This window comes from Podarcis erhardii, assembly GCF_964252035.2.
Source record: "Podarcis erhardii genome assembly, chromosome: 4".
Lineage (NCBI taxonomy): Eukaryota > Metazoa > Chordata > Lepidosauria > Squamata > Lacertidae > Podarcis > Podarcis erhardii.
This window is the reverse complement of record NC_138508.1, coordinates 52,794,536-52,816,723: the sequence shown is the minus strand read 5'-3', so window position 1 is coordinate 52,816,723 and position 22,188 is coordinate 52,794,536. Positions and strand designations below refer to the sequence as shown.

The 22,188-nt window shown below is 41.0% G+C and overlaps 1 protein-coding gene across 2 annotated transcripts; it reads left to right on the top strand.

Moving 5' to 3' along the window:
• The first annotated feature begins 10,190 nt into the window (after positions 1 to 10,190).
• Positions 10,191 to 21,839, top strand: CCT8 (chaperonin containing TCP1 subunit 8). Of its 2 annotated transcripts, XM_081859423.1 has the most exons (16): positions 10,191 to 10,395; positions 12,430 to 12,520; positions 12,832 to 12,911; positions 13,380 to 13,529; positions 13,904 to 14,084; positions 14,589 to 14,650; positions 15,345 to 15,482; positions 16,420 to 16,598; positions 17,553 to 17,619; positions 17,698 to 17,785; positions 17,891 to 18,006; positions 19,233 to 19,304; positions 19,381 to 19,545; positions 20,297 to 20,416; positions 20,691 to 20,789; positions 21,646 to 21,839. In XM_081859423.1, the coding sequence occupies exons 1-15, from the start codon at positions 10,336 to 10,338 to the stop codon at positions 20,781 to 20,783; spliced, it is 1,662 nt and encodes a 553-aa protein (XP_081715549.1). In that variant the 5' UTR covers positions 10,191 to 10,335; the 3' UTR covers positions 20,784 to 20,789; positions 21,646 to 21,839. The 2 variants fall into 2 exon arrangements, with proteins under 2 accessions (XP_081715549.1, XP_081715550.1); XM_081859424.1 differs by lacking the exon at positions 20,691 to 20,789 and having other exon boundaries at positions 10,195 to 10,395.
• The last annotated feature ends 349 nt before the right edge of the window (positions 21,840 to 22,188 follow it).

Here is a 22,188-nt window from a genome sequence, read left to right as displayed (position 1 = left end):
TTAACATCACAAGATAAGCAGGGCACCAAAGAGAGGGAAACACCGCCACCAAGAGAACATATTTGAGAAGTTCTTTATACAAGTTGATGTGTTTTAAGACTACAGGGGGCTAACTGGTTAAAGATTATGGGTTCAGCAATAATAAAAATAATATATATAATTTTAAATACTGAGCAATATCAGTTAACTGCTGAGATGTCCACCAGTGGTGGGAATGTACATAGAAATGTTGCCTAAGAAAAGCAGTAGCTTAGTGGGTGCTGAAATAATGACAAACTCAGCTTTCTTTCTCAGCAGGCTTTGCAGCACCTCACAATGTCTTGGACCATATTTCCTCCATCTCTCTGTTCCTAGGGAGCCTTATCTCTGTCCCTGCCTCCCTAAGTCCTTCACTGTCACCTACTGCTCACCTGTCTATGTCCAGGTTAATTTTTTTATTCTTTCCTTAGCAGGCTTGCTTCAGGAAATCAAGAGGGTACAACTCAATCCAACTTGTCTCTTGCTGTAACAGTCCCTGGTTTTTCACAAGATCCTACCACATTTCATAAATAAATAAAGTAAAATAAATTATTTTCCTGAAATGCTCTTCACTAGATCTGGCATGTGATAATTGTTTTACTTGTTTTACTTATTTACTTTACTCGCTACACTTTTTTGTTATGGTTGGAACAGTTTTACTTGTTTTATTGATTTTTATATTATATTGTAACCTGTCCTGGGACCTTATAGTGAAGGGTAGGCAAGAAATTGTATAAATAATAAAAATTGCTATAAAAATAGTCCTGCTCACAGGGAGCCACAAGAACAGAAAAATATCTTTTGACATCTTTTTTGCCAGCCACCCAAATATTTGCCTATAAACTCCAGTATTTTCTTATAGTCATTGATTAACAGAGGACGATTCTGAGGAGAATCTTGAGTGCATTTCCTTGTCCCAACTGACATAGCTGGAGAACAGCTGAACAAATCATACCAATTATAGTGTGTAACATTTTCTTCATCAAACCATATGTTGTACCCTTAAGGCATATGGTCCGTGTTTCATGGTTTCACAGTTGGCTGAGATTCCATTTTGTGCACTGTCATCACTATTTTCTTATAGCCAAATGTGCCTGTCTGAGGCAGAAATGGCTCATGTTCTTTATACGTAGAGATGTGCTTACTTGATCTACTCCAGAAGGACATCTCTTTGCCACCCAAACATTTGTCTACCACTACAACTTGGTGAAGGTAAATGTTAATATTGTTTAGTATTTATGTCTGGTGATATGTCTGAGTTAAGATTAAAAAAGGATGTGTACAAAAAATGGAAAAGGGGGGAAACCACCAAAGAGGAATTCAAACAAATAGCCAGCACGTGTAGACACAAAGTCAGAAAAGCTAAAGCACAGAACGAACTCAGGCTTGCTAGAGAGGTTAAAAGCAACAAAAAAAAAGGCTTTTATGGGTATGTTCGTAGCAAAAGGAAGAACAAAGAAACAGTGGGGTCACTCAGAGGAGAAGATGGTGAAATGCAAACAGGGGACACAGAAAGGGCTGAACTCCTCAATGCCTTCTTTGCCTCAGTCTTCTCCGATAAAGAAAACAATGCCCGACCTGAAGAATTTGGAGCAAATGATTCAGCAGAGGAAACACAGCCCAGAATAACTAAGGAGATAGTACAAGAATACTTGGCTAGTTTAGATGTATTCAAGTCTCCAGGGCCAGATGAACTGCATCCAAGAGTATTAAAAGAACTGGCAGATGTGATCTCAGAACCACTGGCAGTCATCTTTGAGAATTCCTGGAGAACAGGCGAAGTCCCGGCAGACTGGAGGAGGGCAAATGTTGTCCCTATTTTCAAAAAGGGGGAAAGAGAGGACCCAAATAATTACCGCCCAGTCAGTCTGACATCAATACCAGGGAAGATTCTGGAGCAGATCATTAAGCAAACAGTCTGTGAGCACCTAGAAAGGAATGCTGTGATCACCAATAGTCAGCATGGATTTCTGAAAAATAAATCATGTCAGACTAACCTGATCTCGTTTTTTGACAGAATTTAAGCCTGGTAGATGAAGGGAACGCAGTGGATGTAGCCTACCTTGATTTCAGCAAGGCATTTGACAAGGTGCCCCATGATATTCTTGTAAAGAAGCTGGTAAAATGCGGACTTGACTATGCTACCACTCAGTGGATTTGTAACTGGCTGTCTGACCGAACCCAAAGGGTGCTCATCAATGGTTCCTCTTCATCCTGGAGAAGAGTGACTAGTGGGGTGCCACAGGGTTCTGTCTTGGGCCCGGTCTTATTCAACATCTTTATCAACGACTTGGATGATGGACTCAAGGGCATCCTGATCAAATTTGCAGATGACACCAAACTGGGAGGGGTGGCTAACACCCCAGAGGACAGGAACACACTTCAAAACGACCTTGACAGATTAGAGAACTGGGCCAAAACAAACAAGATGAATTTTAACAGGGAGAAATGTAAAGTATTGCACTTGGGCAAAAAAAATGAGAGGCACAAATACAAGATGGGTGATACCTGGCTTGAGAGCAATACATGTGAAAAAGATCTAGGAGTCTTGGTTGACCACAAACTTGACATGAGCCAACAGTGTGACGCGGCAGCTAAAAAAGCCAATGCAATTCTGGGCTGCATCAATAGGAGTATAGCATCTAGATCAAGGGAAGTAATAGTGCCACTGTATTCTGCTCTGGTCAGACCTCACCTGGAGTACTGTGTCCAGTTCTGGGCACCACAGTTCAAGAAGGACACTGACAAACTGGAACGTGTCCAGAGGAGGGCAACCAAAATGGTCAAAGGTCTGGAAACGATGCCTTATGAAGAACGGCTAAGGGAGCTGGGCATGTTTAGCCTGGAGAAGAGGAGGTTAAGGGGTGATATGATAGCCATGTTCAAATATATAAAAGGATGTCACATAGAGGAGGGAGAAAGGTTGTTTTCTGCTGCTCCAGAGAAGCGGACACGGAACAATGGATCCAAACTACAAGAAAGAAGATTCCACCTAAACATTAGGAAGAACTTCCTGACAGTAAGAGCTGTTTGACAGTGGAATTTGCTGCCAAGGAGTGTGGTGGAGTCTCCTTCTTTGGAGGTCTTTAAGCAGAGGCTTGACAGCCATATGTCAGGAGTGCTCTGATGGTGTTTCCTGCTTGGCAGGGGGTTGGACTCGATGGCCCTTGTGGTCTCTTCCAACTCTATGATTCTATGATATCCGGACAGTATTGGCTATAGACAATGCTAAAAAGCAGGTGACATCTTTGGACATTTTGTAAACTTCAGAAATGATTTGATTGGTATAGCTATATTGGAGAAAATAGTCTTTGTGAAATGCGAAGAGGTTGTCAGATTCAGGTGAAAAAAGCAGCAACATCTTTTTGGCTGCCTGCCTCTCAAGTAGTCATACATTTATATATGGAGCCAGAAAATGAAATCTGATTAATATCCAAGCAGAACCGCAAACTCTGCATATTGTCTGATTCTTTTCCAGAAGGATGTTGCTTTCCAGTCCAGTCCACTGAAAGTTAAACAGCGTCTTGAAACTTCCTACATAAGATCAATTGTTTTATTATACCTGCCAATTTTCATTTAATCTGTTCCCTATGCTTCATATTCAGAGACAATTTCTCTGCATTGCCTAGTTGCAACATGAATCACAGGGCCTATTCTCCATGGTATTTATGTTTCGTATCTAAGCAACTCTTACATATTTGAGTTTATTGCTCCAGCAAAGGTTTGGGTCAGTTGTTTTGAAGCAAGGCCCCTTCTTGGATTCCCTCAATGAAATGACCTGAAATGGCAGACAGGCTTCCCTGAAAAACAGGTTGCCCATCACTACTATGCCCTTCTGAAATGTGCAGCTGCTGCATATTGTTCCAAGATGCCCGGCCAGTATCCTGCACGAGCTGAATGTGTGCCCAGAATTTTCTGCAATGCAAGGGCTCCTCACCAAAGGAACCTGAAGGCACAAAGTATGGAACTACTGATTTTGTTTATATATCCCGTTTATGTTGAGCTAATGGTTTGTCTTGTGCAATTCCATTATTTTTAGTTCTCACCTTTTACATTTGACTTGTCTTTCACTCTTCCTGATCTCAGACATGTGCCCTGGAAGGTCAGCGTTATAGACATAAGAAAACGAGTCGGTATTTGGGGACTGTTATATTCTTAGATGATGCCCACATGTATTGCACCAAGAGGCATTCCCACCTGTGTAAGCCAGGAGGAATGCTTGTTCTTAGATGATGAGTGCCAGTTAATATTTTGTAAACAACTGTTTTTTTAGAAATCCATTGCCATTTCATCAGGAGCATGCCTTTACTCAATTAAGAATGCTTTAATAAATTAATTCAGCAAATAGAGTAAATATTGTAGATATTCTGCCCTGAAAAGGGGCACATCAAGTCACCTGGTGGCAATGAGATCTAATTGGTGGTATTAGTCAGAGCTTGAGAACCTCATAGAGCTTCAATGAAGCTTTCCCCCACAAAAATATCAGGAAGAACTTTCTAACAGACTGATACAACAACAGAACAGGTTACCGAGAGAAGTGATGGACTTCATTTGTCATGGTCATTTGTCATGTATGATCAAGCTGAGATTTCTGCATTGCAAGGGGTTGGACTAGATGACCCTCAGGGTCCCTTCCAGTGCTACAATTCTATGGTTCTATGAAAGTCTGGAGTCTAAATCAGGCTTTTTATCTAATGTGATGATCTTAAAGTATTAGCCTCCTGGCCCAGTACAGTACTCGATCTCCTCTTCATTAGTTCTCTTCTGGTTTGTTGTCTGCACTAGTGATTCAGCAGTGAGGCGTATGGGGAGATGGTTAGTTCCTTGTGGACCTTAGCAACAGGGGTTGTGGTCTCTGGATATGCTTGTTTGGGGGTATATTGACTGAGAACCTGTTGCTCAGGCCCAGTGTTGGGGCTTGTGACTGTGGCTATCTGTCCCATGGCGTTTACCACTGGTACTTCTGATCTCACAGGTCTCTCCTAATCTAGGTCTGAATACAAGCTGCTGCCAAAAATGGGGTCATGACAGCAGCTTCTAACACACATTTTTTAAAATCATAATTTTATGGTTAAAAATAAGCTTCAAGGATAATATTCAGCTTAGTTTTACTCAAGAGTACACTCACTGAAATGAATTAAAATGATGGAGTTAAATACCTTAATTTCAATGGGTCTACTCTGAGAAAAAATTAGTTGAATACTGCGCAAGTGTTTTTTGGAGACTTGTTTACATATAACAAATTACACCTGCATACAATGGCATAAATTGCAGTGCTAATCCAACAGATTGAAAAATGATTTCATATTTTTATCCTATCATCGCTTAAATTTTCTGGCGTTTTATTATTTCCAAACTTTTGCATTTTTTTCTTCAAATATAAACCTTAATGGACACTCATTAAATTTGTCAAAACTAAGGTGCACATAAGCTGGGGATTTCCATTTGTACAGTAATAGATTTTGGCTGGTAAAAAGAGGACAACTGCCAACAGCCAAGTCTGTGACCTTTGGATGGTCCTCTATCAAGGCCAAGCACCCTGCAGAATATAGTGTGGCTAAATAAAGATCAAGGCCAACTCAAAGTCATGACCAGATGCTGAGCCTCAAATAAGTATTCAAGACATATTCTAAGTGTGTGGGGACACATGCTTTTTCACTCTTATTTTAGTCAGATGTTATTAGGAAGACATTTTAAGAAGATGCTTTAATATTTGAATATGACATTGGGAACTCAGCTCTTAAACATCTGTGTGGCAGACTTGACCTGATCTAGCATAATATCATGGCTTCTTGTATGTGTTGGTGGAACAACCATTAGAATTAGGTCACAACCTGTTAGTCTGAAATATCAACTATATCAACAGTATACCAAATATCAACAGTATACCAAATCCAGTGCTCCTTATAGATCAAGTGTTTGCAAGTGGCTTCCTGCATTTTCATCGCTGCTAATTTTCACTATTGCTTTCAGGCACATTTGACAGGGGAGGAAGGGACAGATGGAGGAGCAAGTCTACACTGATTATCTGCTCTAACCACCAACACTGTTCATATGAATACTGTGTGCTCAAAGCTGCTTTAGTTTCATAGTCTTGCTCCTCAGAATATGAAAGTATTCATCTGCTGTCTTTCTTTGCTTTTAGTTTTTATCATGTAATGAAAGGGGAAATGAACATATGTGCAAACATAAAACCAACTCTTAACCTAAAGGATAATCAGGGCTCAACCACGGAGCCTCCATGTGGCCAGTTATTCAGAGTCAGTTTTTTGGCTCTCATCCAGCCCACCACTGAGTCCAGGCACCAGTCCATGGCTTGTATAGCCTCCCCCGATTCAGATGTTACAGAGAAATAGAGCTGGATATCACCAGCCGACTTGATGACACCTTGCCCCAAATCTCAGAAAGACCAGCTGAAGCAAGGCTCCAAAACCCAACGTATCTCACTCGGCCTGAGACTGTTCTCCCCAACACACGTTTTCCTTGTAGAGTCACTTTTCTGTCATTGATCAGGCTCATTTTCAGGCCATTTCTCTCCCCAAAGATCTTTTCAATCTCTACTTTCTGGGAGCCCCATTCCCCACCCCTACCACAACAAAAGTAGAAATTCCCAGTATTTCAAACAGTTGCACTTCAAGAGGTAGGGGAGGGTTTTTCTGCGGCATAAAAGTAGGAATGGGGAGAAAGGCCTCAGAGTGCTGGGTTGGGAGGTCTGTATAGAAACAATGTATGATAGGAAAACATGAAGTGTCATCAGAACACTGGAAAAGCATATTTTTTAAAAGAAAGAAAGTAGGAATGGGAAAAAATTTGGCAACCTTACATAATTTGCACTTTTCAAAAACAATACATGATCCAAAACACAGCTCTACTTTTTATTACTTATTTATTAAATTTGTATACTGCTCTTCATCTGTAGATCTCAGGGTAGTTCACAACATAAAAATACAAGACCTTGTATGTTTCTTTATGGGCAGTAGGGAAAAAGAATATATATAGATTAAACTTTTTTGTTTAATCTGTACATATTCTTCCCCACCTCTTCTCCTTCCTGAGAGGAAATCACGTTCTCTCCACCACCATTCTTCTGCTCAGATGCAGCCTGCCTAGGTTGCTTCAAGTTTTATTTTGTTTTTAATGTAGAAGGAAGAATCATATTCTCATGTAGCATAAACCTCACTCTGGGCTGATCCACACTAGTTTCCCTCGACATTTTCTAATCACAGGTCCCTGCTTTTCCAGGAAATCACAGACCTGTGCCTAGAAAGCATGGTGCAAAAGATAAGTGTGAGTCCATTATTTCCTTCTACTGCACTTTATGATGCTGCCCCAACATGGTAATGATAAAATATACAGTATAAATAAAGGGAAGTTTGCCCCCTTGTGGCTGCTTGAGTATCAATTTATTTTATATTACTGTACCTGTACTGGCGGGATGCGGGTGGCACTGTGGGTAAAACCTCAGCGCCTAGGACTTGCCGACCGTATGGTCGGCGGTTCGAATCCCCGCGGCGGGGTGCGCTCCCGTCGTTCGGTCCCAGCGCCTGCCAACCTAGCAGTTTGAAAGCACCCCCGGGTGCAAGTAGATAAATAGGGACCGCTTACCAGCGGGAAGGTAAACGGCGTTCCGTGTGCTGCGCTGGCTCACCAGATGCAGCTTGTCACGCTGGCCACATGACCCGGAAGTGTCTGCGGACAGCGCTGGCTCCCGGCCTCTAGAGTGAGATGAGCGCACAACCCTAGAGTCTGTCAAGACTGGCCCGTACGGGCAGGGGTACCTTTACCTTTACCTTACCTGTACTGGCAAAAGCTTTGGCTGGATGCAGGGTTAAAAAGACACTGGATAATTTAAATGGCAAATTGATCCTTCTATGGTGGCCATTTTTTTATTTTGTTTCAACTACGGCAGACCAACACTGCTACCTACCTGTAACTAAACCCATCAACCCAGTTCAATGTCCATTTCCTTACTCTATTCTTTCCATGTGCCTGGAATGAATCCAGTGCAGTTATATGGTAATAGGTCCATCAGTGCAAGCTTTTCTTTTCATCTTGCTGGACAGAACATTCCTTTTCCCTCCCCTCATATGCCATACCTTGCAACACTGAGGGCAGGGGCCTTAAGTAATGACATCCTGTAAGTTATTCTGATATCCTTTTTGGCTAAAGGACAGTGTATAAATGACATGAAATAAATAAAATAAAAAAATTCCTTCCAGTAGCACCTTAAAGACCAACTGAGTTAGTTCTAGGTATGAGCTTTCGTGTGCATACACACTTCTTCAGATACACAGATACTTCTACACAGATACACAGATACTTCTTCAGATACTTCTTCTGTGTATCTGAAGAAGTGTGTATGCACACGAAAGCTCATACCTAGAACTAACTCAGTTGGTCTTTAAGGTGCTACTGGAAGGAATTTTTTTATTTTGTTTTGACCATGGCAGACCAACACGGCTACCTATCTGTAAATGAAATAAATAATAAAGGGACACAAATTTCTATCTGGTCCCAAGAAGCTACAGGGCTGGATCCCAGCTAACAGTATCTATTTAGAAGTCCCACTGAATTCAATAGCACTTACTTCCAAGTGAACCATTCAGTGGGATCAGGTGTTAAACAGGGTTGTGTTATTGCCTCAACTCTATTCATTATTTTCATTGCCATGATCCTACACTTTGTTGAAGGGAAACTCCCCACCGGAGTAGAAATCATATATCGAACAGATGGAAAGCTCTTTAATCTGAGCAGGCTGAAAGCAAAGAGTAAGGTTACAATAACTTCTGTCATAGCGCTTCAGTATTCTGATGACAACATAGTCTGCACATGCTCAGAGGATGACCTCCAAATCATCCTAATTATCTTTGCAGAAGCTTACGAAAAGCTTGGCCTATCATTCAACATCCCCAAAACCAAAGTGCTGCACCAAGTACAAAATAAACCTTCTGCAGTGCCACAAATTCAATTCAATGGTGTAACATTGGAAAATGTTGATCACTTCTCCTACCTAGGCAGTTATCTTTCCACAAGGGCCAACACTGATGCCGAAATCCAGCATTGCCTGAGCTCTGCGAGTGTGGCTTTATTCCGATTGAAGTGCAGAATGTTTGAAGACCGGACGTTCGCAGGGAAACCAAAATGCTTGTTTACAAAGCTATTGTACTACCAACCTTACTATATGCTTGTGAAACATGGACCACTTATAAATGCCATCTCCAACTCCTTGAAAGATTCCATCAACAGTGTCTCCAAAAAATTTTACACATCACTTGGGAAGACAGGCAAACTAATACCAGTGTACTGGAAGAAGCAAAGATCACCAGTGTTGAAGCAATGATTCTTCAACATCAACTTCTTTGGACTGGTCATGTTGTGCAGATGCCTGATGATAGTCTTCCAAAGCAACTACTCTATTCCGAACTTAAAAATGGAAAGCATAATGCTGGTGGTCAACAAGAGGTTTAAAGACTGTCTCAAGGCAAATCTTAAAAAATGTAGTATAAACACTGACAACTGGGAAACACTGGCCTGTGAGCACTCCAGTTGGAGAACAGCCTTTACCAAAGGTGTCATGGGCTTTGAAGACACTCAAACTCAGGACGCAAGGGAGAAACATGCTAAGATGCTTGGCAAACCCTCACTGTGATCAACTCCCGCCCAGAAACCAATGTCCCCACTGTGGAAGGATATGTGGACCCAGAATTGGCCTCCACAGTCACTTAGGGACACACTGTTAAAACTGTGTTTATGAAGACAATCTTACTCGGCTAAGAGTGATCACCAAAGAAGAGAAAGAAGAAGACTTCCAAGTAAGTGGGGTCGGAATTGCAGCCTAAGCCCCACTGAAACCAATGAGAACTAAATCATGACTCATTCCTCCTATTTATTTCAATGGGACATGAGTGCAAGCCACGTAGTTTGGAGTCAACCCCCCCCCCATCAAATCTGGTTCAGAAACGATCTAAGATTTAAGCGTTTCAGATTAGGGAGCCGAAAGCATTCCAAGCGACAAGTCTGGAGTGGAAACGGCAAAGGCGAGGAGGGAGAGGAACAAGCGGGCCTTTGGCGTCGCTCAACTGCAATGAGGAGGGAAAACCGCCTTCGGAGTCGGGTAGGGAAACCGACGCGGACCTCCGACTGCGCATGCTCACTCCCTCCCGCCTTCTGCTCCCAGCAGCCATTTCCTTGAGTCTCCTCCCTTTCTTCTTCTGCGCTTGCGTGCGAAGCGGGAGCTGCGCGCGCTGCCACTCCGCCTCGGCGTCTCCCTTCCTTTTCTTGTGTGCGCGGCCGCGTGTGGTTCGAGACCTCGCAGAGATGGCGATGCACGTTCCGAAGGCCCCGGGCTTCGCCCAGATGCTGAAAGACGGAGCGAAGGTGGGTGATTGTATGTGTGTGTGAGAGAGAGAAGCTCCCGAGCGTGGCGGCGAAGGAACGCAGAAGGTTCCAGAAGCGACGCCTCAGCCCGGCGCTTCTAAGGAGGCGGGGCTACTGGGCCCCATCGCCCGTGGACTGGAAGCCCGTTAGCTTGGCGCGCGCTCACTGGCGGTTAGCAGTCGCCTGAAGAATTAACGTGCTCCCCCCCCCCCAACCCCCGCTTTCCGAAGGGGAGCCAGTGGCTTCTCTCCCGTCACAGCGGACACGCCCTAATATTTCATTCTTGCCCCTTCCCTGTCACCTGACGTCTCTCTCGCCGCACTCATTGGCGCGCCCGCTGCCTAGCAACTCGGGGGCTCGCGCGCGGTAGAGGGGTGGGTGACGGTGACTTCTTTTCGCGTTTGCTGACGTCATGGGCACGCGCCAAATACGCGGCCGGCGGCGGACTTTTTCGTTGAAGGGAGTTGCTAAGGTTCCGATTCTGAAGCAGAACCGGCCCAGAGCTAAGGCATCAGCTGCTTTGCTGCTTGCCTTGCCACTTTCCTTTCAAATTCGTGTCAGGGATGCTTTGTGCAGCTTCCTGTGTTCACTCTTCTGAGCTGGAATGCCCACACGTTGTTCTTCCACCTCGATGGCCGTAGGCTCAGAGTACGACAGGCTGCTGCATTTCCTCCTGCCACCCTGAACTTAGCAGCCCTGGTGATGGAGGAGTGGGAATGCTTGGCTTAAGACACCTGTGCAGCTCAACTGTACATAACTCGTGACTGCATGGTCCATGTACTTACATTGTAGGTCACATATGTGGAAAGGATCCAGGAGGAGCTTTCACATCCTGTACAGTGGTACTTCGGGTTACAAACGTAATTTGTTCTGGAGGTCCATTCTTAACCCGAAACCGTGCTTAACCTGAGGTGCGCTTTTGCTAATGGGGCCTCCCACACCGCCGGCGCACAATTTCCGTTCTCATCCTGGGAAAAGTTTGTAACCCGAGATACTACTTTGGGTTAGCAGAGTTTGTAACCCGAAGCATCTGTAACCCGAGGTACCACTGTACTTGGTGTTTTACTTGTGTTTATAGTAAGAGTTTTATAGTACGGTATATGAGTTTTATGACTGAGTTAATCTTTGAAGCTGGGGCCTAGTTCGACATGTTGACAGTAACAATGATGTTTCCATCTATTTCTATTTGGAGATGCTTGCACCTATAATGGGTAGCCACTGGGATAAACTTTGCTATGCTTTTACATTCACTCCTGACTGCTATAGGGCTAGGTGGCCAAGCTATTCTTTTACCTCCCTTTGATAACAAATGACACTTTAATCAGTCAAACAAACAAAAATAAGCCGCCAACTGTGCAGTGGCATTCTTGAAATGTTTGACTGTTCAGTTGGCCTGTGTGCCAGTTCAGGATTACAACTTGGTGGGCGGTAGTTTGTGGGCAGTGGAGGTCTGGCTTAACTCAGTGTTCATTGCCTTTTCTTAAAGATGGCGAGTAACCTTCTGCAAACCTGTATTTGATATAGAACATAGACAGACAAACTAAGGCCCGGGGCCCAGATCTGGCTCAATCGCCTTCTGAATCCGGCCTGTGGACGGTTCGGGAATTAGCGTGTTTTTACATGAGTAGAATATGTGCTTTTATTTAAAATGCATCTCTGGGTTATTTATAGGGCATAGGAATTCATTCATCCATCCCCCAAATATAGACTGGCTCCCCACAAGGTCTGAGGGACAGTGGACCTGCCCCCTGCTGAAAAAAGTTTGCTGACCCCTGATGTAGAATCATGAGTCTTTGTTTTTATATCTCACTTCTATGATTCTAGACCTGTGATTTTTAAATGCACAGCCAATGTCTTCAAATAGTCCTGGAGTCCTGGGGGCTGTGGCCCTGGCATCTGCTCCTTCACATAGTTACCAACATTTTTTACCTAGTCATGCAATTATTGTCTATTGTGTGCCCATATATTTCTCTCACTACTATGTTATACTTTTTCATGTACTTTAATTTAAAATACTTTGTTTTGTGTCTGTAGCATTATTCAGGATTAGAAGAAGCTGTGTTTCGAAATATTCAGGCATGTAAAGAGCTTGCTCAAACAACTCGCACAGCCTATGGACCAAATGGTAAGACTTTTTAAAATATTCATAAATTATAACCTTAAAAAGAGGAATTTAGGGTGACTATGTAGTATGTATTAAGAAATACAGCTTATGATGCTTTTGTTTGTTGATAAACCCAGGAACAATGCCATGATTTGTTTGGAGAATTTGTTGTTGTTGTTTAGTCGTGTCCGACTCTTCGTGACCCCATGGACCAGAGCACGCCAGGAGAATTAGATAGAATTAAATCCTGAAACTAATTCACATTTCATAACACTGTCTAGTTATATTAAATTGTCATTCACATACTTGAGGTGTTCTATTTTTTTTTTAAGGGATGAACAAAATGGTTATCAATCATTTGGAGAAGCTTTTTGTTACTAATGATGCTGCTACCATCCTAAGAGAGTTGGAGGTAAATTCCTTCCTGCCTTATTCATTTGTAGTCTGCTAAGGATATATTGACTTGTACATGGGGATTATTTATGGTGAAACATTGTGTATGCTATCTGTTACAAGCTAAGCTTTTCTAGGCTTGTGTTGTTTCCCTGTGAAGGGGTCCAAAGATACCTTTGGGTGGGGTGTATGGGATGGATAGAAATTTGTGGTACAGGCAGCTTTCTGTATCTCAGGGTTGAATTAGCATGATTATAAGAAATGTGTGCTGCTAAGATTGTATGAAGAACTTGGTAATTACGCCAAAGTTTTGCTATTTCACATATGTGTTTTAATGACTGTTGCCACATAATAAGATTTAGGTGCACTGAATTAGTTAAATGTTTTGAATTTGTAATGCAGCGTAATACATATTGAAGCATGCTATTAGTTACTGAATATACACAAGTGTGCTTAATAGTGTTCTCTGATACAAAATCTTAAACAGGTTCAACATCCAGCTGCAAAAATGATTGTCTTGGCTTCTCACATGCAAGAGCAAGAAGTTGGTGATGGAACAAATTTTGTTCTTGTGTTTGCTGGAGCCCTCCTAGAACATGCAGAGGAGCTTCTAAGAATGGGACTTTCTGTTTCAGAGGTAATCTTTTATTTTGTTCAGATTATTGCAATTCAAATTAGTATTCTAGGATCTTTGAATAATTGTGTATGAAACTAGTCTCTTGTTTATCCTCTTAATTTTTCCATTCCTAATTGTATCCTATTTTGCCTTGTGGAGATTGGGTTGGATCCAAATGTCCCTGTCTAAATAAAATGGCTCTTTTTGTGTGGAATGGGGCTTCAGGGAAAACTGGTCACTTTCCCTGCTTCTGCTTATGGAAGAGTCCAGTTGGCAGAGTTTTATTCCTGGGAAGTCTGAATCCAATCCTTTGTGAGGTTAAGATATCAAACTGACTTTGAACTTTTAACAACTTATGCATCACAGTACAGACATGCTAGTGTCTTTAATTTTAGGTAATTGAAGGCTATGAAAAAGCTTTGAAGAAAGCCTTAGAGATACTTCCTGATCTAGTGTGCTGCTCTGCAAAAAATCTTCGGGATGTTGAAGAAGTGGCATCTTTGCTGCAAACTTCAATAATGAGTAAACAATGTGGCAGTGAAATATTTCTTACTAAGCTTATTGCTCAGGCATGTGGTAAGTATATGTCATTTTTTAAAATCTAAACATAGTATTTTGTTTTTGATACCTAAAATATTTTCATGTTAGTTTCAAGCTTGTTTTTTGTAGTGAAAGTCACTTGTCTTAATTTCTTGTTGGATGTCGTTTTTCAGTTGAGTACATTGGTGCCTCTGTTTATGAACTTAATCCATTCTGGAGGCCCGTTCTTAGACCGGGGTAAAGTTCGCAAACCAGGACACTACCTGGGGTTTTGCGGAGTTCATAAACTGAATAGTTCGTAAACAGGGCTGTTCTTAAACTGAGGTACCTGTATTTTCCTGAGCTGCTCTTGTCAAGTTGCAACAGTGTCTAAAATAGAGTAACACTTACTTGTTCATATTATAAAGCATAATATTGTCACTGGCGCCATTCCCACAGATTCTGTGGCATGTAATTAATAAAATAACTAAATTAGATGACTGACTAGCTTAACAATGCTTCCTAAAAACATGTTACTTTTCATTTTTCGCTCTCTCACAGTCTCTATTTTCCCCGAGTCGGGTCACTTTAATGTTGACAACATCAGAGTGTGCAAGATCATAGTAAGTCATTCTTTATTTTCCTTTCAGTACTGTAATACTCAACATTGAAGGCACTTTGTTTCACTGGAACTTGCCTTCTGGTCACTATGCTTGAGGGTTGCGGCTTTAGTTATAGTAACCTTGAAGAAAAGCAGTTCTGTCTGAACATTGGTTGGGGCCAAAAACAGGAGAGGGTGTAAAAAAAGTACCATCTGTGGATTTTTAGTAGACTGTTCCTATATCGTTTTCCTGGGAGATTAGAGACTTCATATATAGGTATGGATACATATAAACATTCCGATTCTGAAATTCGAAAGTAGATTTCGCAGAAAAGAAAGAGTTTTGGCTTTCAGTCAATAAGATAATGAATTTCTCTTCAATTAGATAATTAGCATTTCTCTTCAAATATCAGTGGGGAAGATTGGGAAGATCTAGAGTAGGGAATCATTTGCTGTGTTGAAATAGAAACATAAGAATGATAAAACAAATGCTTTAAATTGTAGCAATTTAACTGTTCCTAAGCAGATACAATCAGAGTTCAGGTATGCTTTCACATTAATTTAATTAAAGTAAAAAATTAGTTGTATTCAGACTTTGCAGTAGGTCTCTTAAAATCAATGAAATCTACTCCCAAGTATGACAGTCTAGATCCAACTCAGTGTGATTTCAGTGGCTTAACTTGGATGGAATGGTAATTATAATCTGTTCTTTTCAGGGTTCTGGCATTTGTGCTTCTACAGTATTGCATGGCATGGTTTTTAAAAAAGAAACTGAAGGTGATGTTACTTCTGTCAAAGATGCCAAAATAGCTGTGTATTCTTGCCCTTTTGATGGTATGATAACAGAAACTAAGGTATGGTTTCCCACCCTTTGGAAGTATTAAATATGTATGAAGCAGCAGCATGTCTATACATATATATAGTAGTTGCTTATTTTCTCAAGGTGTTCCTTTCCGTGTCTGCATTTGCATGGTGACCCAGGCCGAGAGTTACCTTCCTTTGTGCAGTTCTGCTCACAGGGGCCGATATGGCGAAACCTTGGTTAGCACAGAGAGGGACAGTCCTATTATCGTGACTGTAAAAAGTGGTGCTGCAACTAGATAAATAGCTGCAGCCCTTTTAAAAATGCAATCTGTTCTGTGTTAAGGCAGGGATCCACAAAACTGTCAGTGGGAAGCAGTCACAACTTTGCAGTGACTTTTTGTCCCTGGGTGCCCAGCACAATGTGAGGGATCCCTTTCTTGCCTTCCATGGAAAACTTGGGCAAATGGAGGGATCTCTTGTTGCATATTTTCCAGTTATGCCACAAGAATGGTGCGTGTGTGTAAGTAAGTTAGTAAAATGACTACAAATTTTTGACTGATTTTATCTGGGCTGGGATTTCAGCAGGCAGTCCTTTCATGGATTGTCTGTCCTATATTTCCATGATTCAGTAAACTTTTGTTCGGTGGTGTCTGAAGTCCTTCCATGTTAGGCTCTTTAGATGAACATACCTGACAATGGTTCATTTGGAATGGTCCCCCCAAAAACCCTTGTGCAAAAACACCATATCCATGATTCATAAATCACTTTTTCTAGCTTCTTCAGCAGCTCGGTCCTTGTACTTGAAGTTTGCTAAACACTTTAGAAATCCTGGAGACACATGTTGCTGTTGATCTATATGTGCATTACTTAGAACATGGTTCTATGATAGCTGTCACTTCTGGAATTGCCTGTTTTTCAGGTTATTTGTATTAAAACATACTAGGAATTGAAGATGAGAATGATGGGGGAAATGCTTTATAATTGCAGGGAACTGTACTCATCAAGAATGCTGCTGAGCTGACAAATTTTAGCAGAGGAGAGGAAAACTTACTGGAGTTACAAGTCAAGAGCATTGCTGATGCTGGTGTAAATGTTGTAGTTACAGGAGGAAAAGTAGCAGACATGGCACTTCATTATGCTAACAAATATAATATTATGTTACTCAGGTAAGTTGTGCAAAGATGTAAATTGTTTACATTTCTTGGCTCATTTAACTGAAATACATAGCATATTTGTTTCCTGAAGTGTAAATTAGTACACATGTTTCATCCCATTATGACTTCAACCAAGATTATCCCTGTGTGTGTGTTTTCCTCTCTTTCTGAACAGCGACAGATGGGGGTGAATGGGTGGAAAGTACTCAGTGCAGGTCAGGATCATGGCACAGAACAGTTCATCATTTTATTTTGTACCATTTTTGCCCTTAAATTGTCCCCTCTTCAATTTGTGGCAAATTTTCTTTAGAATTATAGAGATGTCACTTTTCTGATGATGGAAGGGATTTCATTTAAGTCCAGTGTGCAGTTAATATGGTTTTGGTTTTCAGGTAGTTTGGATGATGATGATAAGGTGTACATATGTACGATTATTTGTCAATTTTTTTTGTCAATAATGAAATGCACTTTAATGCTTCTGTTACCAATCAAGACATGATGGAGGGGCACTGTCCTTGAACCATTACCAGAGTCCCTGCTTGTTCCTAAACAGGACAGTGGTGAGAGACAGATGGTAAATTGCAGTCTGTTGGTAGACTGCTAGTACCTGCTGGGATATTGCAGACTGCTGGGCTTGGTATACTTTGGTCTCATCCTGCAGGCACTACTTACATTCTTAGGAAAGAATGTGTGTTCTGGATTGCTTAAGAGAGAGTGGTGCTTTCAGTGTTTATATAAGACAGATTCCCATTTTCTAGATAGAGAGCTCATCTATTATTATTATTATTATTATTATTATTATTATTATTATTATTATTATTATATTTTAAAAGGCCCTAGAACAGGGTCTTTGCAGGAAGTAAAATGTTGATAGGGAACATTCCTGGAAAAATTAGTTTGGTACTAACAAGAATTTCTAGATTATGAAAATTACACCTGAACACTATTTTATCTCCTTTCTTAAAGGCTGAATTCTAAGTGGGATCTCAGGAGACTATGTAAAACTGTTGGTGCCACAGCCCTCCCCAGACTGGTATGTAGCGAGAACAGCAGAGGTTTTTTTTAAAACCTACTCCTTTGCATAGACATAATCCTCCTTTTTCCTTCCCAGACACCACCTAATCTAGAAGAAATTGGTTACTGTGACAGTGTGTGTTTGTCAGAAGTTGGGGAAACACAAGTAGTTGTGTTTAAACATGGTATGTTTATTATTTTAGTCTACTCGTTATCTTTAATACATTGCATATAGAAACTTTGCATTTAGTCAGATTTCACAAGTAAAACATTGATATATTTTCCTGCAGAAAAGGAAGATGGTGCCATTTCTACAATAGTAATTCGTGGCTCTACAGAGAATCTTATGGATGATGTAGAAAGAGCAATTGATGATGGTGTCAACACTTTCAAAGTACTCACACGGGTGAGTAAAGTGCTACGCAGAATCATAGAATTGTAGAGTTGGAAGGGACCCGAGGTTCATATAAGTCTAGCCCATGGCAATGCAGGAATGTAGAGGAGCATTATTTTACTGGCTTGTTAAAATGCAAAGTTAATCATGTACAGTTGCAGAAATGCTACCATACTGGAATATACAATAGTATATTCTACCCCCAGTAGAGCAGAGTGCCACTCTCTGGTTCAGGGTGAGAGAAGTTAAGGTTTTAAGTTTACAGTGATACATGTGTCAGTAAGTCAGGTGGGCCTAATTTGGGGTGGAGATGGTATGTGAAATTGAGTGGCCCAATTGACATGAGAACACCCTTTCCCCCCAAAAGGGGGCAAATAAAGTAGTCATTGTCATCTTCTCTGGCTTGGCAGTTCCCTACCCTGAGCCATTTACCTCCCAACTCTGAGGGAACAATTCCAGGTGTGCAAAGGCAATAGGTGAGGATAATGCCACTCACCAGCTCCTCATCCAGCTGTGTTGTTCATCCCCTCACAAGGTCATTACCATCTGCTACCCTGTAAGAAGGATATGCTAACTTACTATGATGTTACCGTCTTTCCAGGGAAGCTCAATTTTCTAGAAAGGGAGGATATAAATAATAAAATAATGCAATCCGTTGCATCCAGATAACAGTCCATTTTATATAAGCAACCTTTTGAAACAAACTTCTCTAAAGCCTTCATGCTTAACCTAGGCTCAACTGTTAATTTGTCTGTAAGCCTGCCTTCTCCAATATGTATCTACTCAAACTTTAGCTTCCTCTTTGGAGCTCTTGCTCTTAGTGTTGCCAAAAAAATGAAGTGAATTGGGTAACCACCCTGGGAAAGGGCCTTTTTGGTATTGACTCTCTAGCTGTGGAATATCCTTCCCAGTGAGGCTCACCTAGCACCTGCTTGTAGTTCTTTTGGAGCCCGGTAGACCATTCTGTTCACCAGGGCCTTAGTTATTCATAAAAAAATATTTATGTACTGCTATAAAGAAGCAGTTTACAATAATTGTTTACTGCTTACTTACAATAAAAATGGGTTACATTACACTCTTTTTTTTTTTAGTTTGTTTGGTGCAGTATGTTGTCTCCTCCCCCTGTCTTAGTTGGGACAGGGGGATATGAGACAGTATACTGATAAAATAAATATAAAGGAAGAGAGTGAGATAAATTTTTAAAAAGACTTGAAATAGTTGCTTGAACTCTTTTGCAGGATAAGCGTCTTGTTCCAGGTGGTGGTGCAACAGAGATAGAGTTGGCTAAGCAGATCACGTCATATGGAGAGGTAAGCTACAAACTTAATATCTTTACTAAATTTAACTTTTCATATAATGCAACTTAAAATCCAATTCTGTCTTTAGACTTGTCCAGGTCTTGATCAGTATGCTATCAAGAAATTTGCTGAGGCATTTGAAGCTATACCCCGAGCCCTGGCTGAAAATTCTGGAGTTAAGGCTAATGAACTTATTTCTAAGCTCTACGCCGTACATCAAGAAGGCAACAAAAATGTTGGGTTTGATATTGAGGTAAGGCTAATGCCCAGCATAACATGCTTGTGGTGGTAGCAGTGTTCTGGAAGGCCATCCCTAGGAGAGTGTCTGCAAGGGAACAGTACTCTTGAACTATGGTTGCAGGGTGGCGTGGGGATTCTGGATCAGATGGGCACATCTGTAAAGGAAGAATTGGGAGTACACTTAGGCTGCATACTCACTATACTTTTAAAGCACAGGCAAAACACATTTTCTTCTTGAATAATTTTGTGGTTTAAGAGTTATTGGGACTGTATAGTGCCCAGGATTTTTTGAGGAGGGAAATGTTCTTTAAAGGCATAGTGTGTATGCAGTTAGAGCATACTCCAGTTTCTTCTGTTTGAATTTGGCTGTGCTGTAGCTTTACCTGTCCTGCACCTGACAAATTAGGTGGATGACTGGGTAGGTTTGGCCAGAACTGCTTCATGGGCCAATTGGGGAGGCTTAAGCGGGGGAAACTCCACTTGTTTTGTTAATCCTTTTACAGTTATTTTAGTGACCTTCCTATTCTAGCTGTTTTGTTATGTAAGGCTTACAGATTTTTTTGAATAGGGAAATACTGTTTTCTTTCAAAGCAAAATACTATGGGCTTGATTATCAATATTAATACCCGCTAGCTGTCCATTTTGTTCCATGGGCAGATTCTTAGCACCTTTAACTCTTTTACTGGCATCAGTGGAACTCTCATTGTAATCCTGTATCTGCTCAGAAAGTTGAGGCGCTGAACTCTTTTTCTAACATTTGACAGGCTGAACCTGCAGCTGTGAAAGATATGTTGGAAGCTGGTGTATTAGACACATACCTTGGGAAGTTCTGGGGGATTAAGCTGGCAACAAATGCTGCAGTAACTGTCCTAAGAGTTGATCAGGTAAGTTGGTGTAATAGGCTTTTTTATTGCTTCAGGTATCAGGCTAAATCAATACGGTATGGAAGCTGCTAGAGTATTGTTAGGTTATATATGCTTCATATGATTTGGTTAAAGTTGAAGGTCGATAACTCAATGTGGCAGTGTGTAGTCTTATGGTAGGCTTCTGTTTTCAAATGATCAGTTTCATACAGTAAAGGATTATGCAGACTCTTACATAAATACTTTTAAAATTGAAACTTGGTGGAATTCTGTGCTTGATGTGAAATTCCTATAGATTATTATGGCAAAAGCAGCAGGTGGTCCAAAAGCCCCTAAAGCTTCAGAACATTGGGACAAGGATGACTGGAAAGATGGACCTGAACAGTAGTGTGAAGTAAGATTTGGTATCATGGCTCATGTTGGCAAGGAACGAGACTTTGCATGAATTCCTCTGCCTGGTGCTGCTGAGTGGATTTTTGCTTCCACTTCCACTTATGTGTAGGCTACATCACAATTTAACAACCTGCTTGAGAAAAGGGTGCACAACACTGTTAATATTCCTAAAACATGGTTTGAAGAATTATTCTATAGACTAATATGCATGATTTAGTTTACACTATTAGAAGCATTATTTGTGTGCTAATCTTACATATTTTGCAAGTTATTGTAGTTGAATTTTTTTACAGAACATTAACACTTTGTCTTGGTTACCACACAATGCACCCAAAACACCCCAAGTTTTGTGTCTCTTTTGTAGGAAATGCATTCTGCGATTTCCATTTTTGGCATTCATGCTAAGCATGTATCTATAGAAATCTAAACTCACAGCAGACAATCACTGCTTCTTGGAGACAATTCCTCATGACAACAGTGCTATCCCCATTGCTGCTTAGCAGTGTGGGTATAGCAATCTTGTACAACTGACACCTGCAAAGGAGATGGGTGCTTTTTGAGATGCAAGAAGAGCAGCCAAGGGCTACTCACGTGTGCAAGAGGGTTTTGCTTTTCCCCGATTGATTTCTACAATTTTAATCAATATTTTATAAAATAGCAAAAACAGTCCTGGAGCTATGGTCAAGACTTATGGGTTGAATGCATTTTTCATTGCATAACCTTTCTGTAATACTAATTATGGAAGTATGTAAGAGATGAGGCAAAAGATACATATCAAATCAATACTGTAATACCTTAATTCAGCTGAAGTGCATTCTATGTAAAACTGTAGGTCTAACAACTACTTTTGCTTGCAGATCATCATGGCAAAACCAGCTGGTGGCCCCAAACCACCAACAGGAAAGAAGGAATTGGATGATGACCACAGTGATTGAACACTTTCAGAGTACTACTTAAGGAGTTGTGTATCTTGTCATATATGTTACTCACCTTTAAATTATGAGACTTAGCTTGTCTTGTACCATTTCAATAAAAACTGTTTCAGTAAAAAGTTGTTCTGAATGTGGTAATAAATCCTATTCAATATTACAGAAAGACAGGACTGTATCTAATGTTAGTCATACTCAAAGCAGACCCACTGAAATTAGTGGACATCACTAACAGGTTTACAGTCCACTCAACAAATGACCACCTCTGCCATTGGCCTGCTATCCAATTAAAACCAGGAAAGATTCTGGAATTGACTTCCTGCAGGAAGTCACCTTCTTTCAATGGAACAGTCTTAGAATACCTTGTCCTAGCAACATGTCACGGTGGATTGTTTGCTGTTCTCATCTATCTAAGCCCAGGTTTTTCCTACTTAGGTTCTGATCCTACGTGGGGTAAATCTATTTTCTGTT

Coding starts and splice junctions, on each gene's coding strand:
- CCT8 (XM_081859423.1), top strand. CDS start 10,336: ATGGCGATGCACGTTCCGAAGGCCCCGGGCTTCGCCCAGATGCTGAAA. Junction 15,483..16,419: donor GTATGATAACAGAAACTAAG/GTATGGTTTCCC, acceptor TTATAATTGCAG/GGAACTGTACTCATCAAGAA. Junction 20,417..20,690: donor CTGTCCTAAGAGTTGATCAG/GTAAGTTGGTGT, acceptor AAATTCCTATAG/ATTATTATGGCAAAAGCAGC.